The 20,125-nt window shown below is 38.8% G+C and overlaps 1 protein-coding gene across 1 annotated transcript; it reads right to left on the bottom strand.

Moving 5' to 3' along the window:
* Positions 1-4,079: 4,079 nt before the first annotated feature.
* Positions 4,080-7,194, bottom strand: LOC148732870 (uncharacterized). Its single transcript, XM_088758391.1, has 2 exons — positions 5,593-7,194; positions 4,080-5,431 (listed from the first exon to the last, which is right to left on the bottom strand). Exons 1-2 carry the CDS (start codon positions 5,745-5,747, stop codon positions 5,155-5,157), a joined length of 432 nt encoding a protein of 143 aa, XP_088614517.1. The 5' UTR covers positions 5,748-7,194; the 3' UTR covers positions 4,080-5,154.
* Positions 7,195-20,125: the final 12,931 nt, after the last annotated feature.

The raw sequence follows: 20,125 nt of genomic DNA on the forward strand, positions 1-20,125 counted from the left end.
CTACGATTCTCTAAAGCGGTGCGAATTGTGGCCGTAAACCGAAATCCGAACTTTTGGACTTCAAGCAGGGCCTAGCGACAATTTGACGATTCCAAGGCCCGGTAAATAATGCGTTTGAATAACAATGTGTTCAAAAAGTATTGTTTGATAGAAGATTTTATGTCAAATCGTAGCACTTTGAGAATTTTCAACATACCACAACGTAATTTCTTGCCGTGAAGTTATATAAACAACGATCTAAGCTTGATGAATTTTACCGCGTGGGCTTTGTACACGTAAGAAATTCGTTCGCTTTTCGCTTCTAACAGCAAATCAAGAACTGTTTTGATTAAAATTGTCGTCCCGAAATATGTCTTGGTCATTTTCGTCTTCCTTCCTATTGACAGATACCATGAAAGTTAAGCTTTCTTCATACACAGACAAATTTGCATAATTCACTTTGAAATTTAATGCTCATGCCTATTTGCGCACATGCTAAAATATTTAGCGATTTTTATCTTTCATCTCGATTTTTTAGTAAAAATCAATCGCGGAACATATAATCGCAGCAATACGACAGAAAAACTCCTTTGGAAGGCAAAATATTTCCTTTGCGAAGCAAATAATCGCTGCAATGCGACACAACCTGCAGGAGACAAAAAAACTGCGATCACGATCGCCGACGCGAGATACGAAAATCGGACGATATCGGAGAAGACCGAGCTGAATTCCGAGCATTATCCGAAGGTTTCTATTGTTACAGACATACGGACGGACTAACACTCTGGATGGCATAGTATCTCCGACTTCACAAAAGTCCGTAGATACAAAAATTGATGACCATAATCCTACCTGCCGGTTTAGTTCCTCCGCGGCGAGCATCAACATAATTAGGATTTAGGAAGAATAAAGGGTGCGTGAATTCTTTAGTTCATCACTTTTTACCAAAATGCATTGCATTTGAATAAAGAAATGTGTAATACCCCTTTACAGAGATGAAAAGGCAATGCCATTTATTACTGTTCAAATAGTAAATGCCATAAACTAAAAGATGGAAGTAAGCAAAAAAAAAAAAATGCTAAATTAAGGCTTATCTCTTCACTGAGATTTTAATTATTGGTTGGCACACAGAGATACAAAAGAGGCTTTGTAAAAAAACAGAGTAATAAAATTACAGACTCAGGAGAATCGTATTACATTTCAATTTCAATCGAAAATATACAACGACGGGCTACTAAATTTATACTAAACCACCCAGATAGGAAAACCAGCTACTCTGCAAGACTGAAAATTCTTAGCCTACTGCAGCTTGAATTCAGAAGAGAAGTCCATAATCTTGTCATTTTATACAAAATTAGGTCAGGTCTTATCAACGCTAGCTTTGACCATCTTCTGCTTCCTGCTAACCATACATACGCAACCCGACGTCATCATCCTGCAAACATCCGCCCTTTATTTACTCATACTCAGCGGTATTTTACAAACTCTTTCTTTCCTCGCACAATTAAATTATGGAACGATTTACCGAGCAACATTAAGCAAGCGAGCTCTTTACATAACTTTAAAGCCTTAGTTAAGAGGTTTTATACAGAAAAGCTCACGCTTTATACTCCGCCCTAACTAAGTGTCGCTGTTGGTCGGCAAATTATTTTATTCTATAGGCAAAGTAGATAAGTGCATATGTAACCTATATTTTTCTATTCTTTGTATTTTGTAAGGGGACAAATGTCAGTTGGGGCTCGCCCTGTATTTTTCTCCTGCCATTATATTTTTGTTTATTTATTGCGTGTCTCTGTTCATGTATTTTCTTGTAAATTGTATTTTTCAGTGGCAAATCTCAATAAACTAAACTAAACTAAACTAATTAGTAGTTTATGAACACTTGCTTAGCTGAGTCACATTCCCAGTGTTCGTTCTGGAGAGAGCACCCTCTGCAACATTCAAGCTCAAGTTCAGACATTTCAATTTTATCGTCCCACACTTGAATTAAACCCTAAGTGTATTATTTGTGGCCAGTTTAAGGGGAAACTAACGGTTAAATGTTACATAAAAAGAAACACATTACAACAAAATACTGAGCAGAAGCATTTTACTTGAACATGTATGCTTACAGGTATGTAACTCGATGAATTCAAGACAAAATGTCTAAGCAGGCTACAGAAATGGATTCATGAATCGTAAACAAAAACTTCCCGAAATGTGGATTATTTGTAGTGCAAACACGATATTATTGATCATAATATCAGCGACGAATGCGGTAGTTTATAATTTCGCGGCTTGCTATTAACTGAAAACTTTCCAGGCAAAACGCCTGTCCAGATTTGACCAAATAATTTTCCGTAAGGTAACTTCCTTTTCCTTAACACCACGACTGAATTAAACTTTCCAAACGAAAGGAAAAAGAAAATTGGCGAATACGAACACTCTGAAAGGTTGTTTGAGCGATGAACCGGCGCGAAGGTTTCTAAAGGACTGATGCCAAATATTTTTTCTGCAACGTCTTGCCTGCATCAAAATTATGAGTTAGAAACTGAATATCGTACCAAATGAAAAACATTTCGAATTTTTCAGGGCTAGCAGCTTGAGAAAACACTCAGATAGGATTCAATTTATCTCCTATCCTTTTCGCGTTCTTCCTCGGCTCCTTTGTAGCTCACTTTCTCCGGGTTGTTAAATTTTTTTCAGTCTATTTTCAAGGTTTTATCTTTACTTCTCACGTTGCACTTGGTCAGAATTTCTCCTTTTTAATCAAGTTTTTTCTCGTTTTTTTTTCCCTCCTTCCCGTTTTTCTGCCTATTTGCAGAGATGCCAACCTCTGGAGATCTCAATCTGGATATTTTTTTCGGACCAGCACCCCCCGACCGAATTCGCCAATGCGACTCCCGGAAAATTTCTTTTTGATTTGGAGCTACCTCTCTTCCTCCTCCCCCCAGTTGGGAGCTTTAGCAACGAGAGCGGCAACGGCAACGAGAACGGCAGAAAACAATCCATGGGCTTAATGAGCAAAAACAATAGCCCTGCACGTGCGTTTAACAGCTTGGTACATTTCTTTGCCGTTCTCGGCAAAACAACAACGTGAAATAACCAAATTTTAGGTTTTCTCGAGAACGTGAGCGCATGACGGTTAATTTTTCTTTCTTTTTTCTTACTTTAACGCCGTTTGTAGTGATATAGTCCCTGAAGAGTTCGCTAGCATTTTCCAAGTGAAACACATCGGAATAATCTCGAAAGAGTTACAAAAACGAAAAGTTAGATTTGGACACGACGTTTTCGTTGCCGTCGCCGTCGTCGTTGCTAAAGCTCCCTAACATCAGTGAGCGCGCCGGGAAACTTCGCGGGAAAAACGCGAATTTATCTGTCAGGGACTTCAGTTGTTTGAATACTCATCCAATCAGACTGTCGCTTGTACAGGAATAACAAAGAAGATACTCTCCTCTTTTTGTTTGCAACGAACAACGTGCATCACTCAAGAAAATGAAGCCAGAAACCGTAATACAAGCATAAGAAGCTAGATAATTTCAGAATTTTGGAATTTTGGAACATATGGAGCCTAATTCTTAGTTTTTTGTGGGTAACTGATCCAAACTTCCTTTTATCTGGGAGTTTTAGTCACCCGTACGGGAGAGCGGGAGATTGGCTCTGTATTCGGGAGACTGCTGGATAATCCGGGAGAGTTGGCATATATGTATTTGGTGGAGTCCTTTCTCACTCTCTTTTGCTTAGCTCACGACTCGCTCTACGCTTTGGCTTCTTTTCTTTCTGGCGTCTCGGTTCACTTAAACCCAGTCTCCACAAATTTGAGTTGAGATATTTTCTTCAGTTGACATAGCTTTTTCTACTGATACTGAGATAACATGAAAACGCAGATTGCTAAAAAGTTATGTTTTCAATGTCACCTCAGTCAGAATGATTTCCCGCTCATAACGACTGCTTCCGCGGGCTTCACATCGCTTACCCACGTGAAGCCCTTGTGTTATGCCTAACTTTTTGCCCGCGGTACACTACACCTGGACACCGCATTCGAGTATGCACACTTTATCAGGCTGCTCACATGTTTACTAGTGCAAGCGCAAAAGATTTCTAAGCACCCATGCGTTTTACCTTCTCCTTTCTCCTAGGAAGCACCATCTGCATAATTATGCCGAGATTTTTGCCCACAATTCAACTCATCGCGCATGCTAAAAGTAGCACCTTGTTCCAAGGGACGATATGGTCACGTGAAAACCAAATTTTGCTTCGCTGCGCGCGCTGCTCTAATAATGTTCATTAAAAACAATTACAAGGTTTTCAGTGCACTGTGGGTTATCAAAGTTTTGGATCTGAGTTATATAAAGAAGAAAGGCAAGGATGGAAAAAAAAGGAAAGAAAAAAGCCTAGTTCGATGTAGTTGCCAAAACAAAGATTTCTATCTTAGAACTTCTATATACTAACATTTATCAGCCTCAAAATTCGGCTAGCATTGTGGCCTATTTCTTTTACAATAAATTGGTAAAGAATTTGTAAGAAATGACTTTATTTATTAAATTAGCCCCTACCACTTAAGAGAAAATGAAAACATCAATGATAAGCTAGTAATGATAAGCAAAAAGGTGCGAATTTTTGTTGAATTATGCCTCTGTGTGTCGATGAACAAGAGATAGTTTATAATCTCTTAGTGCTCTGAATCTATATGCTTAGTATTCGAAAGGTGGATCGAAAATTTTTAACTTACTGTCATTAAGTGTTTCTTTGACGCTGTATAAAAACCTGCAGTTAGTTAAGTAGATAGTTAACTGACAAAATCACGTGTGAGTCACGCATTATGAGTGATTAAGAAAAAAAATGAAGCCTGTACCGTATAGCAGCAACAACTTAAAATAAAACTTTTTCCGCTCGATTCGCTCCATATGTTTTCCATTCCACTTGTTCTGTTGCCGCCTTATAAGAGTTTTTGTACCTCTTTGTTATGCTGTCCAATCGGAGATGACGAATGATATCAAAGGGATCGTTTTCTTTAAAAATTGGTTATGTTCAAGATAAGTTGCACCTTCCATTTATCATGACGAGAAAGCATCACACCTCCAGAAGATTTCAGTTCAAGCGATCTGTAGTGGCCAAACATCTCAGCACCTAGAAAGCTCTGTTGTTTCGCGCTACCGCAATCTCTTTTGGGGTCTTCACGCCAAGTGCTCTCCCTCAAAGTATATCTCTTAAGTGCTTCACTTCATCTCCAGATAGCGCTTTATTAACAACCAGAAGATCTCTCATGTACCCGTCAAAAGTCGGATTATCCATGTTATCTCGTTTCAGCCCAATGTCGAAAACTGTATGATCATTCTCAATCAGGTCTAAACGATCAATACGAACTTTCTTGTTACCTTGTATAATTCCATCTATGTAAAGAATTCCCTCTTCTTTTCCCTCTCTGCGCCAAGTGAACGCCACGTGCATCCATTCATTAGTGATGATCTTCCTATGGTTAACGAGAGAATAGAACACAAAAGGGAATGAGGCTTTGCGCAAATCTCTGCTTCTCAGTATTTCCTAGGAAGGTAAATAGCTCTGGATACACACTTGAGTGCCCTATGTGTCTCGTCCTATTTATCAATTCTACGTATGAATACAAGCACTTACTCGCAACAGAAATAAACTTGAGGACCCCGAAGATTGGCACAAATTTCATGAACTTTATAAATAAAGATTCTGAACTGATGTGGTTCTGACCAGTCAGAATAGATGTGAACCGGACGACCACTTGGAGGAAGGCTTAAAACCTTTATCCAACACATGATACTAAAGCTGATAGCTCGGATCGGAAGTGCTGGGGTTTCTGCGTAGGCACGCTGTGTTCCATTCAAGTACAGTACTTTCCTGCCATCAACATTTTGATAGGAAGCACCACTGTACAAACTTTTCAATTAATGAAAATAAGTGAGAACATATGTCAATAAGCATACCATAGAAGACTATGCAGAATCCTCTCTACAAGTAGCTAAATGAAATAATGTCACTATTAACTAAAAGTATTTAAAAGCGTTTCAAGAAAGGCGGCTTATTGATCCCCTCACGAAAATAATCGCATTATGAGCTTGTTCAAGAATTTTTTTGTAATTCATAGAAAAATCAGGGAAAACGCAGGAGCAAACGCCGCAAAGAATAATTGGTAATTTTTGTGGGTACAGTCAAGAGATTTAACAGTTTATAACCCCTAAAAATCGTTGAATTTATCAGCTGTAAACATTAATAGTTCCAAACGCTTAGATCAATGATTGTAAGCACGAATTTGAACTTTTCACAACAATAGCCTTCGAATATGTTTGTTCTAGCAGAAGAATGTATTCATCCATTTTACCTTATATTTGGATCAGACCCATTGAGTGCCCAATGGAAAGGGAATCCTTTAAATCCGTAAAATAAAAAAAAAATGAATACTAGTGTTGTATTATAACGATTTATCAAATTCCAGTGTCACAATGGTAATGGTTTGCTTTAGTATTTAAGATATTTAAAGTGCGAACGAAATTTAAAACAAACAAACAAAAACAAGAAGTCTAGCAGACAAGCAATTGGACGAGTTTAAATAATTCTTGTCTGGTCGTCCGCAGATCCACGAACTACTTGAAGTTGATACTTCCAACAGATGCTACAGAGCATGTCTATATACCTTCCGTAAACAAGCCGATTCTCATTTAGTTTCATGCTCAAAAAAAAAAGAAGGGAAATAAATCCAGTAATAAGCCTCACGGGTGGTATTGCAGGGTTCTACTGTGGTCGAGCTTAAAGCGGATATAAACTTCTTACATAATACGCGTTTATCAAAACACCTAACCACACATAACAGTCCATCTCCGACCATATTGTCCTTACATTTACACATGCAACTCCCGATAGTGTCATTGCAAGTGGCGTCCACGTGACATTTGGGACTTCCAGTTTACATTCATTGATATCTTTGTGTAGGTGGAATAAATGATATTTGTCATCCAGGCTTGTACCTTCTCGCTTTCGTAATTATAATGATAAATAGGACTAGTAAAGTGCTATATGGACGGGTTGTTTTCGGGTTGTGAAGTTGGCGAATAAAATAAAAATATTGTGATTCTCTGATCATAAATTAAAATTGTTGAGATTCGATTGTTGAGTTATTCTCGAGTATCGTATAGTCTTTTGGACTATCGTGTATACAACTCAACTATCGCGTGTCAAACTCGATACGCTTTTGTCCGCTTTGGCTTGCCATACCGCGCTCGAACAGGTCTGCGGGCGAGTCACCGGTAAACAAACATGGCCGCCACGAGTGTTTCAAATTTGCCGGGTACCTCTACCGTTTCCAGTGGAAGTGGTTGTTTGAGAAACAAAAATGGAAAGTTTACTTCCTACAAGCAGGTAGGAAAATGTTTTGATGGCAGGACTCTTGCCGAAACTGCTCGAAAAAGATTTATTTAGAGAGCCAAAGGAGGATAGTGAAGTCGACACCTCATCAGCAAAGTCGCAACGAGTGCGGTCGGTAAGTCGTATCGTATGCTTCGAACATCCCTGACAATCCGGTTGTTTTCGGGCTGTGACGCTTGCGAATAAAATAAAAAAAATATTGTGATTCCCTGATTAAAAAATTGTTGAGATTTCGATTTCAAAATGATTGCTACATGTACTTGTGGCCTGTTTTCCCTTCTTTTTAACCAATCTAAAGTGATCCACGACTATTAAGGGCAAACTAACCATGTCAATATATTGCTCAAACAAACCACTTTTGTTCGTCAACCTACCCAACGCTTACAATTAAATAACTGTTTACTAAAATACGAAATAAGAAATGAGCGAGAGTGGAATGGTAAAGGCGATTTTTCAGGTTGTGTATTATTGTATGAAACGCGTTTTAAAGAGTTAATATTAGCAATAATAGCACAACCTCTTTCGCAGCTTTCAGTTCGAGTCCAACTAGCAGGACAAACGCAGCGGAGTTTTCCGTGAATATCAGGTAGACAAGAAGCAGCTGGGGGACAGGGAGAAGTGCTGCATAACTTCTGTTGAAGACGGAAAAGATAAAAACGATTTCTACTCATATTTCATCGAAATAAATAACTATATTACGGAGAAATAACATGTGGTACAGTTTTTTCAGAGATTTGAAATTTTTTCTAAAGGTTTTTCGATGGCTGAATGAAGATTTCTTTAACCCCTGCCGGCCGATAGTAGCTTACGTAAAAACTGTATCCCGTCATCTGAATGAGGAGAATGTAGTTTTAGAAATGATCCATACAAACATACGTTTTAATTCTTCTTATCTACACTTATCCAAGTCATGCTGAAAGTTCACGCATTAGATACTGCGATACTGCTCCTACAGCACTTCTCCTAAGAGTTCTTTCAGTTTTGTGAGTTCTAGAGCTACACAGAGAACAAACCTTGGGGAGTTCTAAACGTTGTTTTTCTGCCGTTGTTTTTCTGCCGTTGTTTTTCTGCCGTGTCTTTCGATCATCGTTGTCATATCTGCCTTTTAAACGATACTTTTGTCTTTTGTATGTTCAAGAGAGGATGCCTTTCTTGCTAAGGTAGACGCTTAAAAGCATTTATCAAAAATGAAATATAAGCAGTATACCTACCATGGTTGGATGATAGGAGAAGCCTTCCCTACAAATGAGATGTTCAGGATGTTGGAAGTGATCGGAGTCGCTGAGTTCACAATTTAATTTGCCGCTGGTCTCTGAGATTCCAAGATTGAAGGATGAACAAGAGTCCTCAGCATAACACCTCACCTCACACTGATCTTTGTTATCAACCACAAAGGACTTAATGACATGATTTTCGAGGTAATTGTCTTCCTCGGGTTGAACAAACTCCAAAATTCTACACGTTTCTGAGAGTCAACAGAGAAACACGATTGAAGAAAGGTGTGAGAGATCTACCCCGCCAATACCATCATGAAGCAATGTAAGGCAGTTGTGCATGCCACAGGGCTCCAGCTTAGTTAGAGCAACACATGTATGCGCTAAAGAGCAAAGCGTTCCTCAAGCTCACATTTCTCTTAATATTTTCCACTTCTCGAGAGAGTTTAGGTGTAATTTGATTGATCAGAAAGCATTATTGTATCTAGTTTCCCAATCCTCAACAGATTCTGTGTTAATCATGTGTAAATATCGTTATGCTAAGTACGATACTAGTGAATTCAGTGCTTTAGCCTTTAATGAGATTATCAGTCATAATGAAAACACGGAATTATCAGGGTTCGTACGCTTTTTCAGGCGAAAGATTCAAGGACTTTTCAAGGACTTTCCAGGACCCTACTTAGAAATTTCAAGGAATTTTACGGTAATGACAATTTTACCTCAAAACCAAGAAAAATGTTTCTGTTAACATCTATGTTTTGGGTTTACCGATGGTGCAAAACAAAAGCAGATATTTTTCGATGTTGTTCAATAAAAAATCAAGGACTTTCAAGGACCCAAAACGAAATTTAAGTACTTTCAAGGCCTTGAAATCGGTCTCCTGAAATTCAAGGGTTTTCGTTCAAGACGCGTTCGAACCCTGAATTATTGAATGGACTAAATAAAAACAATTGAATTGTTAAATTTTTGGGCAACTGTCTTGGAATTCTGGAAGCTCTTGTGCCCCGCAAAAATGTGTATTTTACTTGAAGATATAAGCAGGTGACGTCAAAGAGATCGTTAATTATTAAAAGTTTGAAATGAAGACGCGCATTTTCAACAAGTCACGATGTTTACTGTGAAAGTTTTCAACGATTTGTGCCTAAACTCACGACTTCCCTAAGAGCTGCTTGCAGAATTTCGCGCAAAATTTAAGGTTTCACAAATAGATGAGTACCAGAGACCACGCAATAGTTGTTTGCCTTAAATTTAAGCTTATGAATGTATGAAGAGACGAACCTAGCATTCTTACTTTGGTATCACTCACTATTGGGAAGGCTAAGAATTCAATTGGATCTACTTTATCCAAGTACATTTATGAAGGGATGAACATAAGATTCTATTTTGACGTCACTAACTATCTGGAAGGTTGCGAATTCAACCAAATCAAATTCACTTCAAAAGCATGCGTGTACCTAATTGTAAAGAGCAGCTAAAAAAATAATAATAAGTCAACGAAATTCAACAGTTTTTACTGTATTTCGAGTAGTTTAGGGAAAGGCTAAACCGGCCAGCTAAGAAGTTACGAAAAACAAGGTACCACCTTCAGTTGATTTTAATTTTGACTTAAAGTACTGTAAAATAATAACCATTTTCGCGCATTCGAGCAAGGAGTACTCTGAACCAGAAAAATTGCAACCCCTCGTTCTAAAGGACCAATACATGCACCGCCCCTTTTCATTTCAGTCCAAATCAGCTCACGTATCTGTAACGACAGCGTTATTGCTAAGAACACTAATAGCTGCCTAAAGGAAACGTTGCTTCTAAGTTGTTGAGTGTGATTTTTGTAATTTTTTTTTCCCAAGCTTCTTAAGAGACATTGTAAATCATAGCTAGTGGAATACTTGGTATCAAAAATGTGTAGGAGAACTCTCCGAATGTGCGTACAATTTTTTCACCTAGATTAAATCTAACCTTGCGCAAAGACGTGTGAAACAAAAAATGTCTTCCACAGAGCAGCTACTGCAGTGGACATGATCACAATTTCACCATTCGATTTGGAGAAACCCTTTCAGACACTGGTGGAGCTTCTGTTTCTTTTATCGTGTTTCGACTCTCTCGAGGTGACTAACAGCTCTGCTGCAGCCATGCCTACAGCCTGGCTTTTAAAATAAACTAATTAGTGCTGACAGGTAATGACAGCTGTTTAGTTTTGCAGCAGTAAATTACAATAGAACCCCCGTAACTCGAACGAGATCCGATTTCTCTCGATCTCATTTTATCAGTCATTGACTATCAGCTAACTCGAACCCCCTCACTAACTCAAGCCAAGTTTTGCTTCGCTCGGAAGTTCGAGGTTGCGGTGTTCTACCTGATACACTTCCTTTTCGGCATGGCTTTAAAGCGTCGTCGTTGCATAACAACTTTGTACTTAATTATCGAATACAGTACACTTTGCATCACGAAATTTGAAACCATTTGCAGCTATCACGAGACTTTTATATCTGATCGGCTCATGTGGGAGGAAAGTTACTTGCAACGCACCTTTAAGAGAGCTATAGAAATCTAGCCGCAAGGAAGTCAAAGAGCCTTTTACGTGAGAGTGCACGTGTCTGAAAACATGAGAATTTCTGACAATTCATAAACTGTTCAACACACCTGTCGCAAGGAAAAGCTGTTGACACTGGTTTCCTGTTACGTGCAGCCGACAAGAGAGCCCTTCCAAAAACCCCACCGTAGGGAGATAGAAAGCAACTCGTGAGGTTCCTAAACTTACAGACGGCCTTTAATATGTAGTTGTAGTCAACTGATGCCAATGCTTATTCAATCATATACAATAAACGCTTTAAGTAAACAGGAATTGCAAGGGTCTCAGAGTTTGCACACATATTTCCAGCCCTCTTCTTTACCTTTTACACGCTCAAAATATTACTTTGATAAGCGCGAATACATTTGAAAAGGCAAAATAGTGCGTACCAATAAAATAAGTTTTAACGGTTAGTGTCAAGACAGCTTCCTTAATTCTACAACATGAACATGACACCTGACAAATATTTCCCTCAACAATCAAGCGCTTGTTATTAATGCAAAAAAAAAAAAATTCCGACTTTGGTTATCATGTTTTGCACCAACTTTTTCTACAATTCCTACCTTTGTGCGAACGCTGGTTTAGACAAAACGTTGACAATAAAAAATGGGTTGAATCGCATTTACAAAATTGCAAATGGAAGGAATGAAGAAAGGATAACGTAAAACCGACGGGTTCTTTCAAAATAATTTTTTTAAAACCTTCCTCGTCGCTCTGATTTCCTTCGTTATTCTATAACGAGCTCGACAAAGAGAATTTCTGAAGATCTTTTAATCATTTTACTGGACCAAAAATTACCAGCTTTCTTGTCCACACTCTAATTAGTGTGATCTTTGTATCATAGTTAACTTGATTAGCATGTTTATGAGGTATAATCGTTTGTCTCACTTTGTAGTCACTTCCAAAGAAAATCGCTGGCCATTTGGACTGAATTCTGCGAATCTTCTTCGGGCGGTAAGGTTGATTTTCTTTTTCTCGTGGCTACTCCCGTGCAATTTTTTTTATGCATTTCGCTTGACCACCTACCTAAATAATGTTTTCAATGGTCTTTCCCTGAATAATAAAAACCCATTCTTGAAGACTGGACTATTTTTTGACGTAAGCAATTTCTGAAATCATTTTTTGTACTTAATTAACCCACTGTTTGAGTACATACTTAAACAACTATTCACCTCAGGGCCGGTGAGTAAGCGGCGAATATTGTGCGAGCCGCTTCGCGGCTCCGTAAAACATTTACCACTCACCGCCTCCACTTTAGTGAATAGCGGTATTGGGTAACTTAGGTGCCTTGGTTTCAATGTATCTCAGACGTCAAAAAAACTCAACTGAAATACAACTCATCAAACGTTACTCAATTTGTTCAGACGAGATAAAATAAGAAGAAAGGTCCGCTCATTCTCTCTTGATTCATATTACAGTAAAATGTTTCATGGTGGTTGGACTCTCTGGCGAGTTTTAATTTTGTTCGGCAGCCTGGCTGTTTACTTTGCTGAATATATGTTATCGAAGTACTTTTTTTTTGTTTCACAATGGTTTTTTCTAAAATGGTCCCTATTTCTATAGCAAGAATTCTTTAGAAAGATGATGTTCTGGTTTTTGAACAAAGAAAGAAAAACTTGCCAGCATTCAATCAGGAGAGGACGATTAGTTTTTCTATTAATATAACGAGAAGTTTACGTCTTGACATGAAATGTAAAATACCTTATGAAGTCTCAGCCATGCAGACATACAGTGAATGGGTAAATCTTGAAAACAGTTATGATCATAATTATGCTCAATTGTTTGAAATGACTTTAAAAGTTTAAAGATAACAAACATGCAGGTGGTTAAGACTTGTTTCAGTGGGATTTGCATAAATTATCTTCAACTGTGGAGAATTAATTATTTTGCGGAGTGTAATGTCAAGAAGTACAAAGATATGAGGATAACGCCATGTTAGTATTCAAATAACTTGTGAAAAGCGTGTTGAAAAGATGAGACTATGGCGATACTAACACGAAGTTTAAAGCATGGGATTACAAAACTACACTATCAAAAAGGGGATCGAAGAGTGAAAAGCATGTCATTTGTGTATAGAGGTTTTGCACAGCAGCCATGTTGCATGGCAGGAGCAATAGATTATGTTTCCCATGGGAGAAATATTTCTTTCTTATGCAAAATATTTTCATTGTTCCTACCATGCAACATGCCTGCCAATCAAAACCTCTATTGGTACTTTTTTCCTCTGAAATCACAAAAAAAAATTTTTACCTTGTCTATACAAATATGCTGACTCTATTACATACCTCCTCTTACCTCTAAAATGGAACTTGAACTTAAAGTGTCTATACCGCCAACATGGTTTTTTATTGTTTTGGTATCTCTTTCACCTGTAGATAAGTATTCTCAAAAAAAAATTTGATTCTGACGCCTCTTCACCCTAAAATCGAGCTTTAAAGTTCCCGCTTCGGCCACGCCCAATGAAGTTGACCGCGTAAGGGAAGATTGGTGATGAATGACGTCACTCCAGGAGCGTCTCGAGCGTCGTGTTGTTACTTTGCTCGACAAACGCAGTACTTTTACAACAAGTCTATCGGGCATATTTATGTCGCCGAAAACTCTTTACCTTACTGAAAAAACAGTGAAATGAACCACTGGTGGGATTTAGCGCGTTCCTGAGTTGACGTCACGACCCATTCTGAGCCCCATCTCTTTTTGCCCCGACTGTAGGATCGCAGAAATGAGCGACGCAGCTGACAGTAAGGGAAGAGGGGAGAAAAGGAGTCATATATGTGAACCACCTCACTGTGACACGCACGGCATCCCGGTTGGTTGGCTTAATGAGTGAGTATAGTTGATCGATTGCGCATGCCTTACTATGACGGTCCGTCACCCGGTTGGTTGGCTTACAGAGTAAGTATAGATGATCTATTTCCTTCGCCAAGTTCAAATACCAAACAACCGCTTTAACCGAGAACCATAAACATTTTTAATTCCATTGTCCAAGAGGAAGGAAAATAGTTCGGTTGAGGATTTCTTATACGCTTTGAGGAATAAACAGTTTTTCTTGCATGAATTTCGATCAACATCAAAGAAGGGGCGGTCACTAATTCCTTTTTTTTCACACACGGTTATAGGAAGGGAGAGGCGATTGACGCAGCTAATGCAAAGCGAGGGGAGGACTATGATGATCTTGGAAATCAGTAATCCTTAGAGCTGAGTCTCTTACAGAGTTAACAATAAGTCTTGTCCTGCAATAACATCTGGGATTAACCTCCGTCAAGCAACATCCTTTCACCTCTTGTTTCTTATGATAATGACTATTGAACCAAAAACTTCAGCACAAAGCGCATTAGTTTGTTCTTCCGTGGAATAAGCTTAGTGTAACATTCTAATAATCTTGTACTTGCAAATCTACACGCATTAAAGCTACTCATTTTTTCCCGGTTCCAATAGGCCATTTCTGAACTACCTTTGGCCTCTTCTTGAAAACGAGGCCTGATGCTGAACCATTCTTCTAAAATGAGATTAATTTGCACTTGAATGAAAACTTATCATTGCATAAAACGATGAGCACTAGGACTCGCTTTGAAAAAGAGACCAAAGGTAATTCAGAAATGGGCTATTATGAAACATGAACTGAGCTGGTTGGTCTAGAAAATATCACTGTCTGTAAATGTCTTATTTACATATTTAGTTATAATTCTGATATTAAATTTCTACGTTATTTTATTCCTGCATTCATTTTAGGCCAAAGATTGACAATAGGAGAGAGGCATTATGCCAAGAGGCCCCCGACTGTTGCTAATTTAAACTAAATTATTGTTAAACTTAATGGTTGCACGGTCCCATTAATTAAACGTGTATCAGCTGCTAATAAATGTAAAACAATTGGGATGTGTTCACCGTCTCCATTCAGCTTGTTCGTTAGTTAAAAACCCATTACCCCTAAAGAAGCTTGGCGGGTCAAACTCAAGTTTTCTTTAACAGCAATTTTGAACTGAATTTCCTGGAATTTCTGAGCACCCTCTCCTATAACAATTTAGCAGTTGTTTTTTTTTTTTATAGCACTCAAATTGGGAAATACTGGGGTTGAGAATGGAAATGACTTGGGGCAGCTAATTTTTGCGAGATCATCATAGTTGTATGATCGAGTCAGTATTTCCTAGTAGAAAGATCAGCTTAGGTAACTATTTTCACCCTCTTCACCTTTACTTGCCGCATTAAACTGAAAAAAAATAGAATCAATAAGATAAAAAAAAAAGATAAGGCAAAAGTTCGCCAAATCCTTCCCACCATCGAGATAAAACATTTTCATATTTGTAATCACTGCGCTAGTATTTCTGGTATTCCCACAATCACTTACGATTTTTTTTTATTGTTTCATGACAACCTCAACAGCCTGCAATTGGAAGGCCTACGACTTGTCCGACAAGTCAGACCCACTTTGCTCTCCATTTTGTCGTAATCTGTTCGAACGGTGGGAACAGAAAAGTCGTATGCTGTTTTTGAAGGTGTCACCTTTTCGACCCTTTTCTGCCAGAAGCAGAGGTTTTATTGCAAAATAAAAAGGGACGCGCTTGAAACTGCATCAACTCAAATTAACCCTATCGGCTTACTTCATCTGATGCTTCATGCCATCAAAACGAGGAATTTAGGTGAATTTCATAAATTCTCTCGTTTGCGTTAAGATGTTTCTAAACCGTTTATTTGTACACTCCGATTGCTTGTGGAAAACTGTAACACGAGACGCGATGCTACATTTTCATTGCCATTTTTCACCAACAAAAGTTTAAAATGATTTCTACAATCATTATCCTGGCTCTTTGTGATACGAATAAAAAGTACAGGATTGAACTTTGTGCCAGTGCGTGCCAGTGCCAGTCTACTAGATTTTGTTACAGACGATATCTATGCATTTTATGAAGATCATAGAATGAAATTGAACCCTACTAAATGCAAAAAAATGCTAATTAATTTTATGAGTAATCATAGTTTTATTGTGAATCCTATTTTAATTGGTAGTAACACAGTTGAGAGAGTTACGACATATAAGTTACTGGGCCTTTATGTAAGTAATGACCTGAAATGGAACCATTCTGTAGAAGTTATTGTGCAAAAGGGAAAACAGGAGGCTTTACTCCTTAAGGGTCCTTAAGCAATGTGGTGCACCCCCAACTGCACTGGCTAAGGTTTATACAACCATTGTTCGTCCTGTTCTAGAATATGCTGCCCCTGTCTGGCAAAATATACCAGATTTTCTATATCACAAGATTGTGAGCATTCAGAAAAGGGCTATGCGCATCATTTTTCCTTTAATGAATTACAACGAGGCATTAAATGTCCTTAATTTAACAACTCTAAGTGACAGACGCGCCCATCTATACCAGGTTTATATTGATAGACTCCGGAATGAGATTCATCCCTTGCATTTTATGCTCTCCAAACAGGAGGGGGTTGTGCATAATTATAATCTTAGATCTGGCATTAGCCGCTCCACGCGTCCTACTTGAAAGACCAAGCGCAGCAAGAGTTTGTCACGCATAACCGCCGCCTGGTTAGCTCAATTGGGATAGCGCCGGACTGCTGTGCGGGAGGTCGAGAGTTCAATACCGGCCGGACCAACACTCAGGGTCTTAAAATTAACTGAGGAGAATATGCTTCCTTTCTTTAACATCAAGAATTGGTTAGATATTCTAGTCTTCTCGGATAGGGACGAATAAATGGAGGTCCCGTCTCCTGCAGGGTTAGGGGCAGGAGACGTTAATTTCCCACGCACGAGATCACTGTGTGATGGATGTCCTCCCCTGGGGTGGGTTGGCTGGGTAACAGCGCTTTGGACAACTAGTGGATTTTAGCGCTATATAAATAAAATTATTATTATTATTATTATTATTATTATTATTATTAACCATAATACCTAGTGGCCTGTACAATTATACTTTCTAGTATTTATTGGTTTTATTGTATTATATTTTAGTATTATACGTTTTGTAAATAGCTCTGTAATTCAGCCATTCTGTATATTGCTGCAATGAGTCTTAATAAACAGTCACAGTCACAGTACGGGGTTTGTTTCTTTGAAGGTGGAGACGAGTAACTGAGTAGAGACTGTGGGAAAAATCAGCGTCGAGCTGTCAGGATTAAGTCCATGAGAATTCATGAGAAGTCTGCCTCTCAAAGGAATTATTCCAAAGACGACAAAATTGTTGCCGATGAGTTCAATAACTTTTTTTCCCGTGTAGGGAAGAGCACCATCGATAGAATTAATAAATTAGAGGAGGATTCGAATTACACTCTCAATCAATGTTCATCTAGTCAGAAAATCTACCCATTGTCAGAGCAGTTCACCTTCAACGCAGTGAGGTGCGAACGAGTACAAAAAATTGTCACATCAATGGCGAGTGGTAAGGCCCCTGGGCCTGATAAAATTCCGATCCATGTGATCAAAGATTGTTTGCCTGCTATTTTGCCATCGTTAACGTCTATTATTAATGCCACCTTTGAGTTTAAGACCTTTCCTTTGGCCTGAAATAACCCCGATACCCCGGGAAGGCTGGAGACCACGACATTCCAAATTATAATAGTCCGATTTCATTACTTCCTGTCTTCTCTAAAGTCTGTGAACGTGTCGCTCACAATCATCAATCATCGTCGCTCATGATCTTCAAGAAAATAGAGTCACGTGATATGCGCGACAGTGCATGGCATGCGCTCGGACGCTGGATGACCGAGAAGGACTGGCAATCGGTTCTTAATACTGAGTCTTGTGAAGACAAATTCAGGCTGTTGATGATGGAACTTACTTCTGCTATTGATTCCTTCCTCTCACGAAAAATAGTTAAGAAACATCCAACTGACCGTCCTTGGATCTCTAAAAAATTGAAATCTTGGATTCGTAAAAGACAATCTGCATTTCTCAGACATGGAAAGGACTCTGAGAATTATAAATTTTGGAGGAACAAGGTACAGGGCGAGGTCAAAAAAGCTAAAAATCATTACTGTCATGATAAAATTGCTCAAGTGGAATCCACTAATTCCAGTAAGTGGTGGAGGCAAATAAAGTCACTCACAGGCCGAGACATTCAGCAGGAGTGGCACTATCAGTTTCTTGGGGATACCATGGATACCAAATTACTTGTAAATAAGATTAATGACTTTTTTGTAAGTCTCACAGACCATTTTACACCCTCGACCCGTGATTCTCCCCCAAGCCTGGTACCAGAGGAACTTTTTGTCTCCAATGAGGAAGTGTTTCGATCCCTGTCGTCGCTTAGTGTGGCGAAAGCTGTAGGACCCGACAACTTCCCAAATAAATTGCTTAAGGACTTCGCACACGAACTAGCCCCCGTCATTCGAAACATCTATAACCAGTCTCTTAAGGAGGGATACATCCCATCACTTCTAAAACCTTCCACCGTCACCTCAATCCCAAAGGTAAACCCATTAAGAGAAATAAAGAGCGATCTCCGCCCGATATCGCTCACGTATACTCTGACAAAAGTCATGGAGGGATTCACATGCAATAAACTACTGCCACAGTTACATGGAAAAATCGACCCGCGACAGTTTGCGCGTAGAGGCCACTCGACAACAGATGCTCTTCTATTCATGTTACAAGCCATTTACGAGGCAGTAGATTGTACTGATCTAGGAACTCGGGTCTTCTTCCCTGACTTCTCGAAAGGCTTTGATCTAATTGACCACAACATCTTAATGACTGAGTTGCGAAAACTAGAGGTTGATCCAGCGCTCATCAGTTGGATCGAGGCGTTCCTAACCGACAGACAGCAAGCTGTAAGAATAGGTACAACACTATCAGATTGGAAATTCCTCAAGGGAGGTGTGCCGCAGGGAACTAAATTAGGAGTGATACTTTTCACAATAGTGACAAACAATCTTTTAGCTGATTGGCACCTGAGAGTCAAGTTTGTGGATGACACGTCTGCCATAGAAATACTACCCAGGAACTCTATCAGTCTGCTCAATACGATCGTTTCTAACATTCACGAATTCTCCGTGGACCATAACATGAGACTAAACCTTACTAAATGTAAAGAGATATTAATTAACTTTATGTCGTATCCTAATTTTACTCTCAGACCATTAGTTATTGGTAATAACACTATAGAACGTGTATCCACTTACAAGATTCTAGGAGTATTCATCGATAGCGACCTTAGGTGGAATAGTCATGTTAACTACATATATAAAAAAGCTTGCAAGAAGCTCTACTCTCTACGTATTCTACGTCGAGCCGGCGTTGACCAAGGTAGCATGTTAAAGGTCTATACAAGCGCTGTTAGATCTGTTTTAGATTACGCCGTACCAGTATGGCAATCCATTCCCGGTTATCTGTCTGACAAAACTGAATCCATACAGAAAAGGGCGCTTAAGATAATTTTCCCATGTGCCGATAGTTACTCAGAAGCCCTCGAGTTAGCACGGGTGGAGACCTTTGCGTATAGAAGAGATAAGTATGTAAAGAGTATATGTGCAAAATGAAGGACTTAAACCCCCCTCTCCATCCTCTTCTACCAACACGCTTAGACGATACCTGTCCCTATAACCTCAGGCACAAATCAGACCAATTATATCTTTACAGAAACATTACTACCAGTAGAACGAAGCGCACGGAAGACTTTTTAACTTTTAAGTATTTTTAACAAATGTGATGTATGTTCCGTGTGGTGTATATAACTATACACCACACGGTGTATAGTTATATACACCACATGTATACAGAAATGTACACATGTATACAGAAATGCACATAGTCGTTCTTAATAAGTTTTCATTGTATCATAACTCGTTAATTCAGTAAGTTACTGCAAGAAAGTTTAATGAACTATTATTATTATTATTATTATTATTATTATTAATCAGCTCACGTTGTGACCTATTGGCCGTTTATCGTCCAAACAGAGCGGAAATAAACAGTGGCATTCAACGGAAACATCTGTGATTCAAACAACAGACGAAATCCTAAGTGCCATTGACAAAAAGAAACTAACTG

The sequence above is a fragment of the Stylophora pistillata genome, chromosome 4 (genome assembly GCF_964205215.1).
Source record: "Stylophora pistillata chromosome 4, jaStyPist1.2, whole genome shotgun sequence".
NCBI lineage: Eukaryota > Metazoa > Cnidaria > Anthozoa > Scleractinia > Pocilloporidae > Stylophora > Stylophora pistillata.

Bases quoted from the DNA above. Each gene is read 5' to 3' on its own strand.
- LOC148732870 (XM_088758391.1), bottom strand. From the start codon at position 5,747: ATGTGTTGGATAAAGGTTTTAAGCCTTCCTCCAAGTGGTCGTCCGGTT. The intron at 5,432-5,592 runs GTAAGTGCTTGT...CGTTAACCATAG, and splicing joins CAAGTTTATTTCTGTTGCGA to GAAGATCATCACTAATGAAT.